General features: G+C 43.2%; 1 protein-coding gene across 4 annotated transcripts in view; it reads right to left on the bottom strand.

The window, feature by feature from the left end:
- The window catches only part of pard3ba (par-3 family cell polarity regulator beta a), a 164,840-nt gene that overhangs the window by 103,777 nt on the left and 41,508 nt on the right, over positions 1-19,555 (bottom strand). For all 4 annotated transcript variants that reach the window (XM_075477934.1, XM_075477936.1, XM_075477938.1 and 1 more), the window contains exons 4-10: positions 16,681-16,787; positions 12,112-12,194; positions 8,027-8,113; positions 7,774-7,899; positions 5,519-5,967; positions 3,309-3,448; positions 1,809-1,937 (exon numbers count right to left, since the gene is read on the bottom strand). In XM_075477934.1, the coding sequence (XP_075334049.1) occupies positions 1,809-1,937; positions 3,309-3,448; positions 5,519-5,967; positions 7,774-7,899; positions 8,027-8,113; positions 12,112-12,194; positions 16,681-16,787 (1,121 nt within the window). The remainder of the gene's footprint in view (positions 1-1,808; positions 1,938-3,308; positions 3,449-5,518; positions 5,968-7,773; positions 7,900-8,026; positions 8,114-12,111; positions 12,195-16,680; positions 16,788-19,555) is intronic.

Here is a 19,555-nt window from a genome sequence, read left to right as displayed (position 1 = left end):
ATTGATACTATAGCTTACGCTGCAGATCAATTATCTTTAGCAGCGACAGTGAAGTTAGTCAAGGAAAACATATTGTTGTGATAGAGCCATTAATCTCAACAGCTACTCAATTTCAAACTGCTGTAATAAACTGATTAGCATCAGAATATTACATAAACAAATACAGACGCATCTGTGGATACATAAAGGTCGTTCCTAGAAGGCGCATCAACACTTGTGTGTCAGACATGCGCAGTGCACACAGGCATGTAGAGGGACACCTACATAAAACAATCTCCTTTAGATGGAAGAGGCAGATGACCTCACTGACTTAAGTGTATCTTAATTACATCTTCTGTTCCTCCTTGTACCGAGGTGCTCCTATAGAACTCTACAAAAAGTTTTCGTAACTGGGGAAAGCTATTAAAACCTGCCAAAGATGAAAGCAAAGAGGGACAGAAAGAAAGAGATGCTTGCTTCAGAGCGGTAAGCAGATTGTGGAAAGGTGTAAATGTCGTTTTATTTGGCCGGGAAGCAGTCAGCTGCATGCATTTTTTCTGCTGGGTTGTGGGTGCTGCAGACACACAGACAGGAACTTTGCTGTGTGTGTGCTTATTTGTCATAATTTGGACTGCTTTTAATAATGAGCTTTCCGCATCCTCTGCTTTTGGTAAATTCAGCGACACAGAATCTCTGGAGTGCCTGTGCGTGGTGTTGTGTGGTGCTTGTGTGTGCGTCCGTGTGTGCTTAGGGCGACATCAAAACATCTTTGAGGTAGAGGACTGGGCTGAAGATAAGGGCCAGATCACATGGGGCACCAGCAACTTCAACAACCCCGACAGAGACAGGAGCGAAGGCTCTCCGTCTTTCTACTGCACCTCCCATACCTCCCCCCCAACTCTTTAAGTCTCTCACTTATGCGCAAATACAAGCAAGTGTTAGATGGAGGCTGAAGAGGCTCTTCAAAGTGCACTTGTTATGCCAAGACTGCTGGGTCATTAATGAGGGCAAACTATTTTCGGAAGCAGTAACTTAGCCGTTTAAAGATTTGTGGCGTTTTCATGTGTTTGTGTGTGATGGAGGGCACTTGTGTTCAAGTTTTCCATCAAGAACTAGGACTTTGTGCATGTGTGTACAGCCACTCGAGGTGTGAATATGTATCAGTCACTACAAAGCCCTACACGTCTCTCTCTCTCTCTCAGCACTTTGAAGTAATCAGAGTAACCACAGAGGACAGAAGGGTGAGAACAGAAGTGCACACGGGAAATCATCATTTACAGCGTCAGTGATTTTCAGGAGGCCACCTGGCTGTGTGTATGTGCGCTTTAAAGTGTGTGTTTATTGATTAAATGTCCCCTGTGAGGAAAGGTCAAAGTGTGTGAGTTTCACAGCCCTGACGCCGGCTTCTGACCCCGTCAGCCGCTGCAGGTAAACGGTCGCTTAACAGCCCCGGCGTGCCGACGAGCGGGACACACTCGCATGCTTCCTGTGAGGCCGCTGTGCCTTGCGTGCGTGACTTCCTCTGGCATCACTGTGTCAACAAACCAGAGAGGGACAGGAAGGCCGCAGCGTGCCCCGATTGTTTTTGTGTGTTGGTCTAAGTGTGGTACTAAAGGGCATCGACGTAAAGGGGTTCAATCCTTTGTGAAAAAGGAAAAAAAATGCAAAGGAAATGTTTTAAAAAAACAAACACGGATGAAGAAGAGGCACAAAAAGAGGACGCTGGACGACAAATGATCAGCAAAAGACACAGAGTTGACTCAAAAGAGTAAAGGGACACCATGTGAAGGTGCAGCAGGCTGTGTTGTTGCGTGTTGGAACACTCTTACCAGCTCCCGCGGCGGGAAGAAGTCCTCCTGCCGTGCCACCACCACACACACGCCCTCTCCCTGCTTGGTGCTGCGCAGCATGGCCACGAGTTCCTCCTGGCTACGGCCTGTCATGTCTACTCCGTTCACCTACACACAGAAAAAGAAGATGCGCACACAGGAGTAGATTAAAGTGGAGTGTATTATCCACTGGCAGCGCTTTGTACCACACATCTCGAATGAACCTCGAAGAGGATCAGATGCAGCTGCTTCTGTGTAGGCGTCAGTTTCCCCTAAACTTCTATCCTCATCTACACAGAAAGTTTATTCCCATTTCTCTTTTTTACAGCTAATTTTCTCAGATATTTCTGCTTCAACTTCTGTTTTTTTTGTTTTAACAAGGTATACATCTTTGATAGAAAGTAGCTCCACAAAGAACTGTTCAACAACGTCGCTCGAAAATCTTTTTGGTTTTCATTTGAAAGTTGTCATGGTGACCTGGGATTGAAGGATGTTGACCATGTGGCTTTAAGTGCCTCTGGTCTGTCTCTGGACCTCTATTGATCTCCAGTGTGTCAGAGGAGACGCCAAAATTAAGCCTGGAGTGAGAAAACACTTGAAACATGAGGAAAAAACCAATTTGAGACAGGAGTAAGATGTCCTCCTTTAATTTTGCTCAATCCCCAGATGCTGACGGGATGCTTTAGATCATTTTATTTGATCTCATAGATAAAACATAAAGCAAAGCCAAAATTTGTTGCATGACTTACGTTCAGAGTAGACTAAACATGAAACAATGTGTCTGTCCAAAGGTTTTTATTAGTTTCCAACTCTTCAGTGATCATTCTGTGTCTTATGTTGGTTGTTGTGAAATTCTTTTGGGTTTTTTTATGTCTTGTTACAGTTGCTTTATGTATCAGTAGTTTCTTAGAGTGTCTTAGTCAATTTGTGTTTCACTGTGGAAACGATTCAAGTCTTTCTGGTTGTTTTACATTATTGTAGGTTCTTTCGATTCAGTGGATGTTTGGACTGTTTGTGTTGTTTTGCATCGCTTTGGGAAAATGAGTAAAATTCCACCAAAAAACAATTGTTTCTATCAACTGTCTCTTTCTCAAAATCTTACAAACATAGGCAATTCAATGTGATCTCCCTTTGATAACTAATTCAACAGCTAAAATAATATTTCTGCACACAGCCCTCCTGCAATGGTTTGGAGTCCCCTTGGGGAGGCCTCCCTCACACTCTGAAAACAAACCTCTGCTCTACAGCATTTAAAGTGAGCAAACTTTCACTGTTCTTGCCTTCATATTAACATCTATAAAAGCTCTTGCTTCGTCTAAAAAGTACTCCTGAGGTGGAACTGCATGGAGGCGATTTCTCGAGGAAAAGCAGTGACTCATTTTAGCCTGCAGGGAGGGCACAGAGCTCCACGTCTCATCAGTAAATTTGGCTTTTTTGGCAACATTTGCGACTGTTTGTTTTCTACCTTGTAGGAGATCACTTGGCTGAGGTCGGTCTTACCTCCAGGATGCGATCTCCAGGTTGCAGGCGTCCGTCCTCCACTGCGGCACCGCGCTGCAGGATATTTTTCACCAAAATTGGCCCTGGTCCATGGACAGTAGAGTCCCTGGTTACCACAGTGAAGCCCAGACCTTGTGTACCTGGGGGAACAAGGCAACCTGCGTCACAGTGTGCATTAGGGAAATTTATGCCCCTTGAAAATGAGACTTAATTATGAATTTGAAGACTTTTTAATTTAATTTTTCCTCTTCTCCCTGTTGTGTCAATTTGCTTCTTTCTTCCTTCTTAGACGCTCCCCGCATACTTTTCCCCTCTTAGTTCCTCTTTTGTCCTCCTAAACCCAGTTTGCGGTTTTAGCATCATCCTCCACATTAACTACTATTTAAGTGCCTGTTTCCCTATGGGGGTTAGTTGCCTGGCTCAGCCTCAGAGCCACCGGGAAAAGGCTTCTCTCCTACCGGATTAGACAGACTCTGCCTTTAATTTCACGTGTGAGCAGGCTGAACAGTGGCTGACGAAGGGAGGTAGAGGGAGAAGATGGAAAGGAGGAAAAGAGAAGGAGAGACGCTGAAAGACATTATTCCTTTTTCTGGCTTTCGTCCCTGGGGATGCGATGTGATTCCATAAAGATTTTCCTTATACTTGTGAGCCTATCCTGACTTGCTATGTGCATTAGTTTACAAATGTGTGTGTGATTTAAAGGCCACACACGCACACACATATAAACTGTCAGCCCCAGAGCCTCCACCCTCTCCCTTTTTCACGGCCCCACAAGCCCCAAGCCATGAGTGAAATGTGCCATGCTCTGTGTGAGATTGTGTGTGTGTGTGTGTGTGCAGGGAAAGCAAAGCCGGCGTAGCATACTAAAGGCGGTGAACGATGCTATCTGGTCTCCAAGCTAAGCCTCTGCCTGCCCTACATTAGCGCACCTCAACCTCGCCGCCTGTCAATCACAGAGAAAGAGCCTGTTGCCGAGGGAGAGGGTGTTAGAAACCCAATAATATCCTTTGCTCTGATCTTGCATCAAGTGAAAGGGATAGAAGGAAGACAGGGGAGGGAGAAAACAACAAACAAAAGAAGGATGGAGGGAAAAGGAGAAGAAATGGGAGGAATGAAAAGGAGCCAACAATGAAGCAGTGGTGAAAAGGGCTTTCAGCCGAAGATGGTGAGTGCGGAGCTCAATTTCTTCAATCCTTTCATCAGTGTGTCTTGCCTTGCCTTATACCTGTAGTGAGCATGTGTGTGTGGGTGTCTGTATGCATGTCACCCAATTACAGTCATCCTTTCAATGGCCCACGACGCTACAGGTTGCTAGAATAGAGTCTATTCACAGGCATAAGAATCTATTCCCCTGCTATCGACACATCAGCACTCCACCACTGAAGGATAAGAGATAAGGTGGCAGCAAGGCCAGACTGATTCCGTTTGGGTTCAAATCGAAATGCATAACAGCCGCTTTTGTATGGATATCCAGGAATCCAAAAAAAAAAGACATCATCAGGATGAAAAGTTTCTTTCTATACAGAGAAAACTATCCACAGTGGGCCAAAGTTTTGAAATGTGCATTTGAATGAATGTCTGAAAATAGGACTAAATCTAAACAGCTATTATGTATGAAAAAGTCAATTTATTAGAAGAAGGCATAGACGTCTTTCAAAGGAAACTGAAATTGCAACAATCTCTGTTACTCTGTTACACCTCTTCTTTTAAGAACAAGAGAAAAAATGCAACGCGGCGTCTGTTCTACATTTAAAAGAGCACTCCAGTGATGAAATATGTCCTTTCACAAATACAGGCTTCAATCATAGACAGCTCGAGATGTAAAGGATGGACACAGCCTGCTGATCTGAGAAGATGAAGCTGATGGAGAAGTGCCCCTACGGATGTTGTAAAAAGCAGTCTGATTGTATAGATTACAAAAGAAAAGAAAAATGACCCCCGCTCAGCTTAAGTGAACACATTCCTGATTAATCATCTTAGGGATTAATATTGAGATTTATTTCACACAGCATTATGTTTCTTTAGTAAATTGTGTTTGACAAAGCGACCCTCAGGCCATGTACAGTATCCCCAGCTCTCAGCCACATCTAGTTGGTGTTGTTTTGTTTAATTTAAATAACCATTGGGTTAGCATTGTCCCACTTTGCATATATCTAATATTTTGTTATGAGTGAATGAAATACTGCATGAGAAATCAGTTGAGCATTTACCTTTTTTAAGGTCAATCTTTATCCTTTTGCCACCCTTCCTGCTTGTCAGGTTGGACAGGCCAGGCAGAGGAGGACTCTTACTGGTCCGTGGGCTCTGGCTGTGGGTTCTGGGTGTTGGGGAGGAGCTTGCTGCCCGAGCTGGAGGTGTAGCAGAAACTCTTTCCAAGGAGCCTGGCCCAGACAGAGGCTGAACCTGCGGTGGCTCTGGGGTCTTGGCACGCCTTGCTTCTGCTCTGGCGTTCAGTTTGAAGTCTAGTTTGGGCTCTGGCTGGAGGTCAGTGAGAGCACGGGCCACCATCGGACTCCTTGTTTTCGGAGGGGAGTCTTTGCCGTCGCCGGTGAAAAGCTGACCAATCAAGCTCTTCTCATAGCGTGGCTTGTTGGCTGAGGGGAGGACCTCAAGACAAACAGTGGATGACATCATGGCTTGTCGGAATACCTCCTGAGACCTGGGGGGGTATAATTGAATGGTTAAGTAGGTAAAATTAGCATTTCTACCTATACGTTCTACCATCTGCAAGAAGACATGAATAATATATGTTGACCATCCTGACTCCTCAGCCAGTTCTGCTTTGTGTGACTATACGAGCATTAAAGAAACCACAGAGCTCGAGCACAACACAGATGGAGAACACACAGAGTTGGAAAGCAAAGAATGAGGAAGGTGACTGAGGCTTGTGTGCCACTAATGGAGCTGTATTTCAGTTTGGATCAAGAACTGAGCGACTCCTCCAGCTGGTGTGGGACACTGTGGTCCCTATCAGATGGAAAAACCTTGCAGCAGGCTCCCACTGCAGCTTTAATAGACTACTATCAGCAAAACAGACATCACAGTGGGGCGCATGCAGTTAAATAGAACTATTCAGCTCCAGCTCAGGGAGGAGGATGGAGAAAACGGAAAGAATAGGGACAGGAGTTGGCAGTGTGTATTTTGAAAAGAGGATGAAATTAGGAACAGATAATAAAAAAAAAAATGGAGATGTGGTGAGATAGGATAGGGCAGAGAATGTGAGAGAATTTCTTGTTTGATAGGAAGCAAACTGAGTGACAGGTGGGGTGTCTTTACAATAATTGTAATGGTGACAGGATAAGCAGGAATATCCACACGAGCACGCACACACGCACTCAAGACGTTATATTTCTGAGCTTTTGCTTCAGCTCCTAATCACATCCCCAACTAACTGTATACACCCTCATTTCCTGGGTTATGTCAGGATAAGAATCTTATCTGAATTATATTTTTCATTACCATCCATCTATAAACTCCCAGCGGTTATAACTGCCACTGTCACTTCTGTGCTTACTAACCTAAAGGTTTTTCCCCATTGAGGCAGCACTGTTAGTTTTAAAATAAAAAAGTAGATTTCATGCTCAAAATTATCCCATTTCTCTTTTCTCAGGCCAAAGAAAAGCTACCTAAACTCTCTCCTAAATCTTTGGGTTTTATCAATCAAAATCTAGCCCTTTGCTGAAAACTCCAAAAATAGGGAATTCAAAAGGATTCAGCGCATTCAATATCCAGGGGCGCCTCTCACATTTATTTTCAGGCCTAAATCTAAAAAACCTGAACAGACGAGGCACATGGGAAAGCATAGTCGTGCACAGCTGACTTTGTTCAGATGGCACAGCGGGCTTTATACACTTTACATTTGTGTTCAAGTGACTGTTTGCTCATTATATTCAAGACTTAAAGTGATCAACATATTGGAACTCTCTGTGGGTAGTCTGGTGCCACCACATGGTATATATCTTTAATCACTCTGAATCCCTGCCAGAGTTTTTCCCATGCATGTCCCTCCCCTCTTCTGCCTCCTGTAGTTTTGATTGAGTTTTGGAGGAAGCATTTATAAATCTGGGTGTACATCGCCTGCGGTGAGGTGTTTTCTCTTTGCGGATGGCATCATGATCACAAACGGCTAAGCCTGTGTGTTCAACGTTGCAGCAAATTCATATTTGATTTGACTTTTGCCAATAAATACATATTCTTTAAAGTCATCTGTCGGTGATCTTCCTTCCATTTAGATGTGATTAAATCCTATTAAAAGAAATCACTTTCAAAGCATCCACAGTTTTTACCTTTTGCTCAAGAAAAACAAAAAAAGAAGAATAAACACTGGACTTGGAGAATTGTTTCACACCTACTACTTAACCCCACTTGTCTCAGATTAGATTTATCAACGCTTTTCTGTGACTTTGTGTTCTGTGTTGACAGCTTGCAGACATGCACCGAAACATCCACACCACAAGCTGCTTACTGTGCGAAGGTTTTGTCCTGGAGTGGCGTGTCGTTGATGTGGACGATACATTCATCCTCCCTGAAGAGATTCTCCTTCTTGGAACGACTGTTTTCCTCGATGCCTTTAATTTGGAGGCCCAGAGTTCTGGCAATATGAATTCAGAGGTAAACATGCAGATGACTGAATTCCAAGACCAAGGTTTTTCTTTAGCAGTGCCATCTGCCTATCTTTATATAGGTCATAACACGAGTCATTCTGTATGTTTGCTTACCGTCCACTGAGAGAGGAGCAGTAGGGGACCACGTGGATACCCAGGGCGCCCCGGTCCCCTGGGAACTCAACTTTCCTCGTCAGACCACTGTCAAGAAAATACACAGGATATCATAACGTAAATAGTATGACAGAAACAATCCAAAAAACACAACCGCACGATCACTCTCAACCGATCTATGTGCAAACTCCTCAAATCCATTAGCATTTCCCCCCAGGCTACATAGATAGGGATACAAATGAGTTTACAGGTAGTCCTGCCAAACACAATACGTGGGTGTGTGTTTGGGTGCGTGTGCGCGCGACTGGGACTCAGGTGGCTACTTCACCTTATCTAGCTGCTTCTCGACTAGCCAATCTAGCCAGTGGACAAAAGAAAAGCGCAGGAGATAAAAGGGAGACAGACAGAAGAGCAGATCGAGATGAAACGGAATGAGCTTCTCTAATAATCTCTGCCGAGTCCTGAACTGGTGCTTTTAGCAGCAGAGAAACAAGGACAATACCCCAAAAGATAAACAGACGGAAGGCTGCATTGGATATTAGTTGGAGATTGGGAAAAGCACTACGGGACACAGTGGACCATTTCTGTCTGTAAGTCTAATAAAACAAGTTAATTCATCGATCCTTCCTGTCAACAATTAAGCATCTTACAATAACATGTGTACAGCCGATTGAAAGTCAGACTCATTATATGAAGCTGCTCTAAATGATAATCTGACATTTGCAGTATTTTACTATAGTCTTCAAAATCATATCTTGAATATATTATACAAAGAAATTAGTTAAATTTGATTGAGTCAAATCAAATCTACTTGATCATTTTTGCCTCCTCTGTGTACAGCCATACAGCTTTGTCCCAGTGATAAAAAAAAAAAGCTTCTTTTTCCAACAAATGAGCCAAAATTTAGCTAAATATCAGAGGCAAGCACATTATTGGCCTAGTAGGATGATGTCAGAATACCGACTGAAAGGTAGAACTGTATTAGTGGCAAGTTTAAATGATGATTCCGTGTCCTGGTACTTGATAATGCGGGCAAGAAACTGTGGAGCCTGTGGGTTAGTCACAGGAAGTAAAAACCATGACTTGAAGTATCAGTGATGCTCCCTAACTATGTGCCGAAAATCCCTCCAAAAAGAAACTCTCATACAAAAAGAGCCAACTTCATTCATGAACCCTAATTAATTCAAGTCACAGCAATGTCATTAGGTGAATAATAGCCTTTAATAAAGCTACACTGACTGGTTGAGTGTTCACTGTTATAATTCATGACTGTTATTTTGTCCTCATTCACAGATGGAGCAGGCAAAAACCATTTCTAAAGCTGTTTGATAGCTGGTTTTAATGACTTTTCCACTTACTGTAATTAAGGCTTGTTCTTCAGTTAATTAGACGAACAAACACTCAAGGGATCCTGCTGCCTATTTTTTCCTATAAGTAAATATTGTTTTTCTGCCTAATTGTTTTCCAGTTTGAATGCTTTTCACATGAAATGTTAGCCTTGAGTTGAATGTGTACAGTACAAAGCACCTAGTCTGTTAACCAGCACAGTCCTGAAGCTCTGTGTGCTCCATCCCGCTTCCCATATTAGGACGGTTAAAGCTCCAACTTCAGAGAATGACATCAATCATAAAACCATTTTCTCGGCTTCACTGCAGCTCCAATGCAAACAGTTAGCTGTAGCAAGTGATGATGTCAGCCACCTATGTGCTTTAACACTTTTTGGCAAGACACTAAAGGCTCAATTGATCCTAAAATGTATAATTATCATTTTAAACTAGAAATAAATGAGGGATCAGACTGAATTTTGTGACTTTAAACATCTGAATGAAGGAATACTACTGAAAAATAGTAAGAAAAGGTTTAAACTTGTCAAAAGATTAGTTTTATAAATCACTATTTGGAGGCTCAGATTTATATGTCTCAGGGACCTAATGAGAAGGTCAACACTCGCAAATAAACTAGGAGTTTGTTTTGTGTTTAACACAGGAACTATAAGAGTCACCAATAAAAGCAGTGGTCACAGAGTGAGTTAACACGGCCTATTCTTGACGATGTGGGTCCAGTGAAGAGCAGAAAGAGAGTTTTTCTCATTCTTTAATCATTGGAGGATGACAAAAAATGGTCGAAAAAGAGCAATCACAAACAGAGGCCTGGAGCGTGACGGTATTCTCCCCTAAAGTTTTCTGCAGAGATGTTACAAAGCTGCAAGGCAAACAAAAGGAAGCCGCATGTGGCAGTTAAAAAAAAAGTCCAAGAACAAAAACACTGTGGTTCAAGGTTTATGTGTTTTGCACACGTTCACAAGCCCAAGGACTAGCTGGGATCATTATAACACACTGCTCTGTCACTGTCGCGCTGCTCTCGTTAACCTCTGCCAGGGTCACACACATACTGTACACACACATCCACAGGCACACGCATCCAATTTGCATTCTTATTGGTACATCTATTGCATGCTCACAAACACCATCAGTCACATTTCTCTAAATTGAAAATTCAGATACACACATGCATCACATTTACATCTATTAGAGAACATAGTTACATTTAAATTACACATGTGCAAAGCCCGTGAATAGCACATGCACAAACTCACACTAACAGTCTGAATTTACTTTAGTGATGATAAACAATCAAGGCAGAATAGGAGGCACGCACATGACACAACACACAGGTACACAGCTACTCCTGAATGATGGAAACGCATTCGCACATTGCGAGTGATAAAAACAAACACGCATGCAGCTTCAGCCCATTTACATTCGCATAAAAAACAAACTCTGGCACAAACAAGCTCATCAGAGGGAACTGTGGCTTGTTAGCGCTGCACGCTAATATGCAGAATAGCTCCGCTCACCCATTTTAGCATCCCACTGACACAAACACAAACAAACACAGTTATTCCTCTGGGATGGGGGGGGGGTTGTGAGACGAGGGACAGTGGGGTGGATGAAAAGAGCAACGAAGAGTGAGACAGATGGAGCTCCCACTCCTGGTTGACTTCCTCTACATCAACGCAGGAGGAGCGCCTGACAAACTCGAGGCCGGGACCCCGGAAAATGTGCCCTCACTCGCTTACTGGGGTTTCTTCAACTGCCAACCATCTGTTACCATGGCAAACTATGTGTAAGAGCCATGCCGCCATTGTATCACAGTGCTGTCGAGACACCACTGTACTGTAAAACTCCCCATCTCCCCAAAAATCCCCCATCTGTCACTTCAGCCAACTCCTTTTCCGAGCACCTGTGATTTCCTCCGGCGTTATTTTTAAAATAACTATTTTTCAATCAGGAAATCACTCGGCTGCGGAGGATGTGCGCAAAACGGTCTGCACTCACGGGCTTCCCGGAAGAGACAGGTGAAGGGCTGTGGTGGAGGGATACAATGTTGTCATGGTTACTGAGTGACTGACAGCATAGGGAAAGATGTAGGCAGAGTTCTGCGTGTGATGTGGTGAAAAATAAAGGTCAAGGTTGCCATAGTGACACATATGTTCGTGCCCACATACTGTACAATTGTACTAATGTGCACAGAAATGCCCAAACATTCTTAACAGATGAATCTAGCAAGTAAACGGGGACAGTGATGCTGCTGAAGCATCCAGGGTCTACTTAAAACTGCTGATACACAGCTAAATTTAAAAGAGAAAATCTGTATTTTCAATAAATTGATTTTTGTTTGATCCTCTAAACTCCCTGTGAAGGGAAATTGATCAAACTAAAGTGTATGCAAATGTCACTGGGATCACAAGTTCCATCTTAAGAAGGACTCCTGAAATCTGTAAGAGACTCTCCGTTTTACAATGTTTTAGTCTTTGATTTTCTCAAAAATAACAAGCTATGGCCGACATGCATAAAAGTGGTGAAGGAATTAACCTCATATAGAGACTATTCTACCAATAACAACAAGTGACACGTCGACACACACATACAAAGACTGTCACACTTACTCATGAGTGTTTAATCCAGTCAGATTGTCAGGCTGTCAAACAAAGACTGTATTGCTAATCCTCGTCTCCATCACTGCGTCGTATGCAGCTATACGATGATCTGTCGGCTGGCATAAACCTGCTCACACACACTTACCTGAAGTTAACCTGGCTCATTTTGGCTGAGGGGCTGCTTGTGTGCAGTCTGTCCAAGGCTCCTTTCAGAACATTGTTGAGTTCCTTTAAAAAAGGAGAGAAAAAAGAAACACAAACAGATCAGCCGAGTCAACATGTTGATAAAAGCTGCGGTGACATTAATAGTTTCCAACCTTTACACACACTCACACCAAACAAGCAGTAGCTTGCAGCTAACACGAGGAGGCCCGTCGCCAATTAGAAAAACAATCCAATGCCGCCGTCAATCACCTTTGCAGATACTGATGAGAATGACCGCTGAGCAGCGAGACCCTGCAACTCCTCGCTGTCCCTCTTCCACTCTATACACTGCATATCCATCAATCTACCTCACCCTCACTCCCTCCCTCCATCCATCCATTCATCCCTGCCCCGTGTTAGGCAGGGCTCTATTTTTAAGTCAACAAAATCAACAACCGCGGGGCAAACGAATGAAAAGGAGGACGGAGAGAGAAACGTGGAAAGAGGGGAAGACGGCAATGGCGTCAAACTGTTGCGAGACGCTCAAACACAAGCGAGGGGTGGGACGGAGAAACTGCCCCAAATCACTAAAGACAAGAAGGGTGCAATTAGGTCCTTCTGCCTTGTCACTTTCATTGTGTCACCAGTACTAATGACTAACAAGCTCCCGCCCACCAGCCAACTCTTTAGCAACCCCCCACCACGCCCAACCCCTCAGCGAACCCTCTCTGCCAAACAATAACTGTCATGATTTGGAACTCACACACACATGCATAAGTTAACTGTAAAATATTACCACCACATATAGTCTCTAGTGCTGAAAAAAATACAAATAAGACATATTTATGAACACACAAGCATTCGCTGAGAGCACAAATAGTGACCCACTTTTCTGGGCAGTGTGAGATTACCCCACAATAGAGTGCATATGTGTGTGTGTGTGTGTGTGTGTGGGGGGGGGGGGGGGGGGGGGGGGGGGGGGGGGGCAGGGGGACAGAGAGACGAGCTGAAGGCTCTATTGTCGCTGTGCATCTTCCTCCAACGCCATGAGCAACAGCACATGAAAGTGACTTCTGCCCCTGCGGCTCAGACAGAATAAGGCAGTGACACCAAGACTTGGGGAACACCCAAAAAACACAGGAACCGTGCCGTGAAACTGTACGGCAGCAAAGCACATATGATGCACTGTAAGATACCCGCTCGTCTACAAAGTGAATGTATCATGTACGAGACGACGTGTAAGCATGTGCAGACACACACTCATAGAAAACCATAAACCTGTCTGAAATGAATGCTTTAACATCACGGGATTACGCCTTAATGCCCTGCATGAGTCTGATCTCCAACGTGCGTAAACAGCAGCTTCAATCCTCAGAATCCATGCCGTGCTCAGCCAATCAGCTCACCTCTCTTACTGCTTTCCCCTAAAAAAAAAAAAACATTAAAGAAACACTAGTACAGTCTCAGCCACTCAAAGTATGACGGAAAAGTGAAACTTGGATGGTGAGATCCTGCCATGTGCAGCTTTCAACACACAAACCTTAAAACTTTTTCATTACCGTCTGATTTGATTTACTATTATCGGTGATAACATCGATTCGGTACAACTCATATTCCTACAATGTTTGACTGATTGTAGTTATATGTTTTACAACTGAAAACACGAATGAGGATGACAAATAACACGTCTGCTCTGTTTCTGAGTTCTACACAGCCATCCCTGTTTTTGAGTGTTGGACATGTACAAGTGACACGGAGGCGAGTCGACATGTGAGATGAGATGTTTGCCACGTTGTGAGCATGTGTGAAATTTTGTCGTCAGACAGGTGAGTAATGAGGTGTGTGTTTCTTTGTGTATTTCCTGAGTGCGACAGTCATCTGCCAGTCACACCGGGGCTCCCAGACCCCCCATCATATACATCACATCAACTGGCTGTCATGCTCACACGCTTTCACGTATGTTAGAAAACACAGTCGCACACAAATGCCCGGCAATCCTCGAGGGACACACAGTCGTACATAACTTCCAGGTGCTAGCATTAGGAGAACATAGAAGAGAATTCGGTTTAGCTGGACGGGGTTATAGCTCGACACTTCACAGCTCAGGAAAGCCTCAGGACTGCACACAGTATAGCACACTCAGGTCAAACTTTCTGCAGTGTTATTACACCTGAAAGTATTAAAAAAAAAAAAACAGCTACAATGTGGGAGGAAAAAAATCAAAAAGTTGAGTGGGAAGAGGCGAGAGGAGCAAGAGAGAGGCATTCAGCATCTCCTGCAGTACGCTGGTAAAGTTAAAGGCTTATTTATTGGGCTCTAATGTGGCAGCAAGTCCAAGTCCATGAAAAGAGCAACTGTGTGTTTAGCACTCTTCAGCCCTTTGCCAGTTCCGTTAGCTCCTCTGCAAGGACGACTATGTGCTGAAAGAAGAGAGCCAACCTTGGCCTTCACTACGGAGGCAGTGGAATCAATTAAAGGGGCAGGACGCATATTCATCACTGTATCAGCCTGAAGTACACTTTATCTGGCTTTCAATACCTCCTTCAAGATGAAATGGATAAAAGTGTGCGTGTATGTAATTTGTAAGTGTGCGTTTATTTGTGCGAGCGTGGAGACGGGGAGTTGGGGTTTGCCGACGACTGGCGCGGTGGAGGAGCGATGAAGTGATAGTGTATTGATCTAGGTAGTCCATCAGGTCCACGACTCAATAAGCCCATGAGCTGTGACGGCCTCTAAGCCTCTCAAGCATACACGCTCGCACAAGTACACACAAACTTAGACTCTTTGTTCTCATATTTAGATCACACAGTCTGCTTCCCAAATTTTGATCGCACTGTACAGAGGACAGTTTACTTTTTGCGGTGAACAAACAATTACTTTAAAAATTGATTGTCGATGTTTAGGTTTCTAATCTCGCGAAAGATTAAAAAAGGTTCACGGGTGGATGAGCAGGCGTTAAGGTTTTCGGTTCCTTGCTCAAAAGTACAAATAAAAACCTTGTATTTTCAGAGGGTCAGTAATAGAAAACAAAACTTTTTTCTGATATTATCCAGTTCAGTTGGATTAGGAAGGTAAACTTCTTCCAACAGGCAGCACAGAAACACGATACCTTAAGGATGACATGCTAAGGTACACAGTGATGAGTCAAATGTGACTAATGATGCTTACCTATGTGTACTAAAACCATTCCTGCAGTTAAAAATTGATGACAAGGGTCAACTCCCCGTTGTATCCCTTCTTTTGTAAAGTGGCTTGCAGGGATGTAATGACTTGCTGATATGCTGATGTTTACCAGAACTGTTTCTACCCAGTTATCTTTGACATTAATGGTTTCATTGATCTATCAAAGCAGCTTAACTCTGTCATTCAGACAGTGGTCACTTTTATGAGGATGTTCCTCAAGGCTTTATTCAGAAACATGCACCACAATGATGAAAACAACCTCAGCACTAGTCTGATAGATGCATTCTCACAGGATTGGTGTTATGCATGAATTGTTCTAAAATGCCAAACTGAAATTTGCTTATTTGGGCTAATGTTAAGTTTTATTTTCAAACCAGTTGCCTTGGTATTTACAAAAGAAAAATGGAGAGAGGTCTTGGGGAATTACTCCTTTATATTTGCAAGTATTGGCTATGTTTATTCAAGGTTATGCGCTCAGTCGTGTGAGTGAACAGACACTTCAGAAACGATTCACGCCAGGCATTTCCATCCCCCCAATGTGAATAAACTCAGAAAAACCAGCCCAAATAAGCAGGAAAACTTTGAAAAAGGCTTGTGCAAACTTCCACATTTTTACACTGGTAACAGCTCTCAGGAGTTAAGATTGTGATTTATTTATTTATTTTTAAATACAATATCTCTACTGACAGATTTTGTCTATGTTTAACAAGGCTACCGGGGCCTGAAGTTGCTGCTCATTTATCAGGCAGAGACGGTGATTTCGTAAACAGTTGTAAGGATAACTCAAATCATATATAATGAGCCTGTTCCCTCTGATCCGGCTGCACTGTTTGAAGTACATGAAGTCCCAGTGTTTTTTGGACAGGCAATATGGACTCTGTCATTGTGTTTACTTGCCGCCCGCTGATGCCTGTGTTCTGCTTAGTCACCGCTGAGCTGAGCACAGCGGGAGCAAACAACAGGACTCCTTCTCTTCACTCCCTCCCTCTACCCGAGCTTCTCTCACAGCCTTTCTAAGTGTGACCTCGTACTGCCTCCATCCTGCCCCTCACACATGTACAATCACCCACGGAGGGACAAGAAAAGGCAGCAAACAAAAGCCTCCTTAATGGCGGCCTGTTTCAAAAAGAAGGAGAGCACTTGAAAGCCCGACCCTTTTAAAGTGCAGCCTGGAGCTCAGAGCTGGACCACAAGAGGAACACTCACTGGCCTCCCTGTTTGTTTTGTGGAAATGGAACACAAAGATGGAACTGGAAATGTACTATGTCCACCTCTCTTATCATTTATTTTCTTTTTGCTCCCCATGAGCAACTACTTTGAACCGAAGAGGTTGAAAGTCAATGGAAAATTAACATTTTTTTTTTTTCCTTCTCACTGCGATACTCACTGGTTCAGGAGACCCATCACTTGGGTCAACAGGTGGAGGTGTGGGTTTCGTCTCATGGGGTGGTGCCAACGCAGAGTCACTGCTGCTTCTCACCATCAGGGGAGTATCTAAGATGAGAAAGACCAGAGTTAGAGCTAAAAGCTGTGAGGGGATGCCAGTCAATCTATTTTTTTCGTCTTCTATATTCCTCACTGTTGATAAAAATAGATTAAATCCAAAACCCACAGAGAACGATGGGAATGGGTGGAGACAGAGGAGCAAAGGCATTAAAAGACAATGGAAAACAGTGTTGCCTTTTGTCTTTTGGCAACTTTCACATGAAGCAGTTGACCAGGTTTTTTTTTTTTTGTTTTGTTTTTTTTAAATGAGCATCAGGAAAGCTGGAGGTTGAGACAGACCCTGAGGCGCTCTGTGCGCTCAGGAAGAATCAGACAAAAACAATGAAAATACAAAGAAATCAGGGCATCTTTTGGTACCTGACAATTAAATTTGGGAAAATGGTAAGTTATTTGATGGAGAAAAAAAAAAAAAAGAAAAAAAAAAAAAAAAAAAAATCAATCTGTGTGGTAGGGAGAAAAGTAAACACTGCAGTAAACACGGCATCCCATTTTCTAACATTTATTTAAGGATGGCTCCACCCTGGGAGAAAGACCAGCGACTCCCCCATTATTCAGCTACACGCCCAACCACAAAACTTCCCACAGTGTACACCAACATATGACCAGCTGCTACCTCCACGCCCCCCAAACGTACACATTCACATGTGCACCCTCACCACAGTCCGTCCCCACAACCAACCAGTGCTGGGAAAGGCAGAGCGAACATGTGCAGGTCTGAAGCCACAATAAAACCATTCAAAAGAATCTAATTTGAGCCTCTGCGCCTCGCTTTTAATGTGCACCCCAAAGGGAGAAGGAGGGGTGTTTCCAAATTCAGTGGAACAGAGGAGAAAATAAAGATGGGCGAGAGAAAAAAAGGCAAAGTGTGGGATAAACAAAAAGCTAAGAAAAGAGCCAAGAGATAGTGACAGAGGGAAAGGAGGGTAAAACCCAGAAAATTGAGACACAGAAAGAGAAAGCAAACAAAATTCTCGTCTTTTCCTGTAATCAATCTCTCTTTGGAGGGTCAGCGACAGGGTCCTGGTCTGACGTGGTCAGAATAAAGAGAGCAGAGGCAGAAAACAAGTGGGCGAGGAGGAACTAGCAGGGGTCCCTGTGTGTGCGCGCGTGTGTGGTTTGTGATTAAAGACAGATGAAAAACGATCATACCAAACCTTCCTGACACACATACAAATAGCCTCTCTGCCTCAAACAAACTAAACCCTGTGTTCAGCCAATTCAGCTTTGGGTTCAGGTTTGTCTCGTCATTTTGACCATCTGTCATAAACTTTCAGGTATTCTCTGGTAGCCAATCCCACCTTCCATGTGTCACACACGCTTTCTACATCTTCTTATAGAGTCAGTATCAGACCATATAGTGCTGAGTCACTGTCATTTATGGGCATAAACTTAAATCAATACAACTAAGCCAATGCAAATTGGTCTCAAAATATAGTTTGCTTATAATCAGGACACACGCTTCCTCGAGTTGTTGCTCTCATAGTCCAAAGGGCTTCTTTTAGGAAACAAACAACATGTAGCCCAATTTGATTTAGAAATATAGGAATTGTGCAGAAATGTTAGACAGAAGCTCCATAGAAAACTGCATGATTTGCAATAATGACACAGCCTTTGATTCAACATAGAAACAAACTGCATCTCTCTGAGCTGGCATCAAAAGGCATCAGAGAACTCAAATATCAGATGCTGATCTTTATTTTTCTCTTCTATTATCTGATAAATTTGGCGCGCATCTAAACTAGGTCAAGCCACTTGCAGACACTTGTCATCGTTATTAAGAAAGCTCCTCGGTGAAGTTGCTGACTGAACAAAGTGAATTTTAGAATTTCATATGCAAAAACACATTTTGATAGAAGTTGATGCTGCCTCAGATATAAACCTGTCTGAGCAAGATAAAAAACATATTTCATCCGCAGACACAGCGTGAGTGTGCGGGCTGCTGTGGTGTCTCAGGATGTTTTCAAAACTCCAAGTCTGAAACATTGTTTAGATTTTTGTCAAACCTTTCACATCTGATCCGGTTTAGCTTTTCGTTTCACACTGAAATTGTCGTCATATACATTCAGACAATCCAAACAATCTGAACCACGGCTCACCTATCGATTGCGATCGTTTGCTTTTTTGGTTGGTTTAGCAATTGGCAAGTCGCTCCGGATCAATCTGAAAGGTCCAAAAGCTCTGACTGACCGATTAGGCTCGAAAGCAGTCCAACTTAGAGCTGGAATTAACACGGATGCTGTCTGGGCAAATAATGTAAGTTCAAACGGATTACATCGCTGCTAAAAGAGTCATTTAAATATTATTTTCAAACTTTATGGGTAGATTCTTCCACCTTTTTAATCATTTCAGGCAAACGTTGTAATAGAGAGACGACCTCATTCACACAGACCAGTGAAAGCACTCGCGTGCTCTTGGGAAGTGTCTTAAGTTTAGAAAAGCCTTGTATGAAAAGAAGTGAAACCTAATTAAGGTTTTTGGCTCTCCCTGCTGTGTCCACCTTTCTGGTGGAATCATGCGCAGTAAATGCAGATGTACACAGATGCACAGGAACACACACACACACACACATAATCTGACAGTAAAACTTTTGTCTGGTTTTAAAAAAGTATACCAGAACTCTATTACACATGCAAACTGGTTCGGAGCCAGATGATTGGGGTCAGGTTGAGAAATATTTCCACTCTATGGGAAAAAAAAGTTAACACAATAATAACCTGTAAATCAGTCAAACTGCAAGGACAATAATAACATTAAGT

This window comes from Odontesthes bonariensis, chromosome 11 (genome assembly GCF_027942865.1).
Source record: "Odontesthes bonariensis isolate fOdoBon6 chromosome 11, fOdoBon6.hap1, whole genome shotgun sequence".
NCBI lineage: Eukaryota > Metazoa > Chordata > Actinopteri > Atheriniformes > Atherinopsidae > Odontesthes > Odontesthes bonariensis.
Note: the sequence above shows the minus strand (reverse complement) of the source record. Positions and strands in the feature narration are given on the sequence as shown.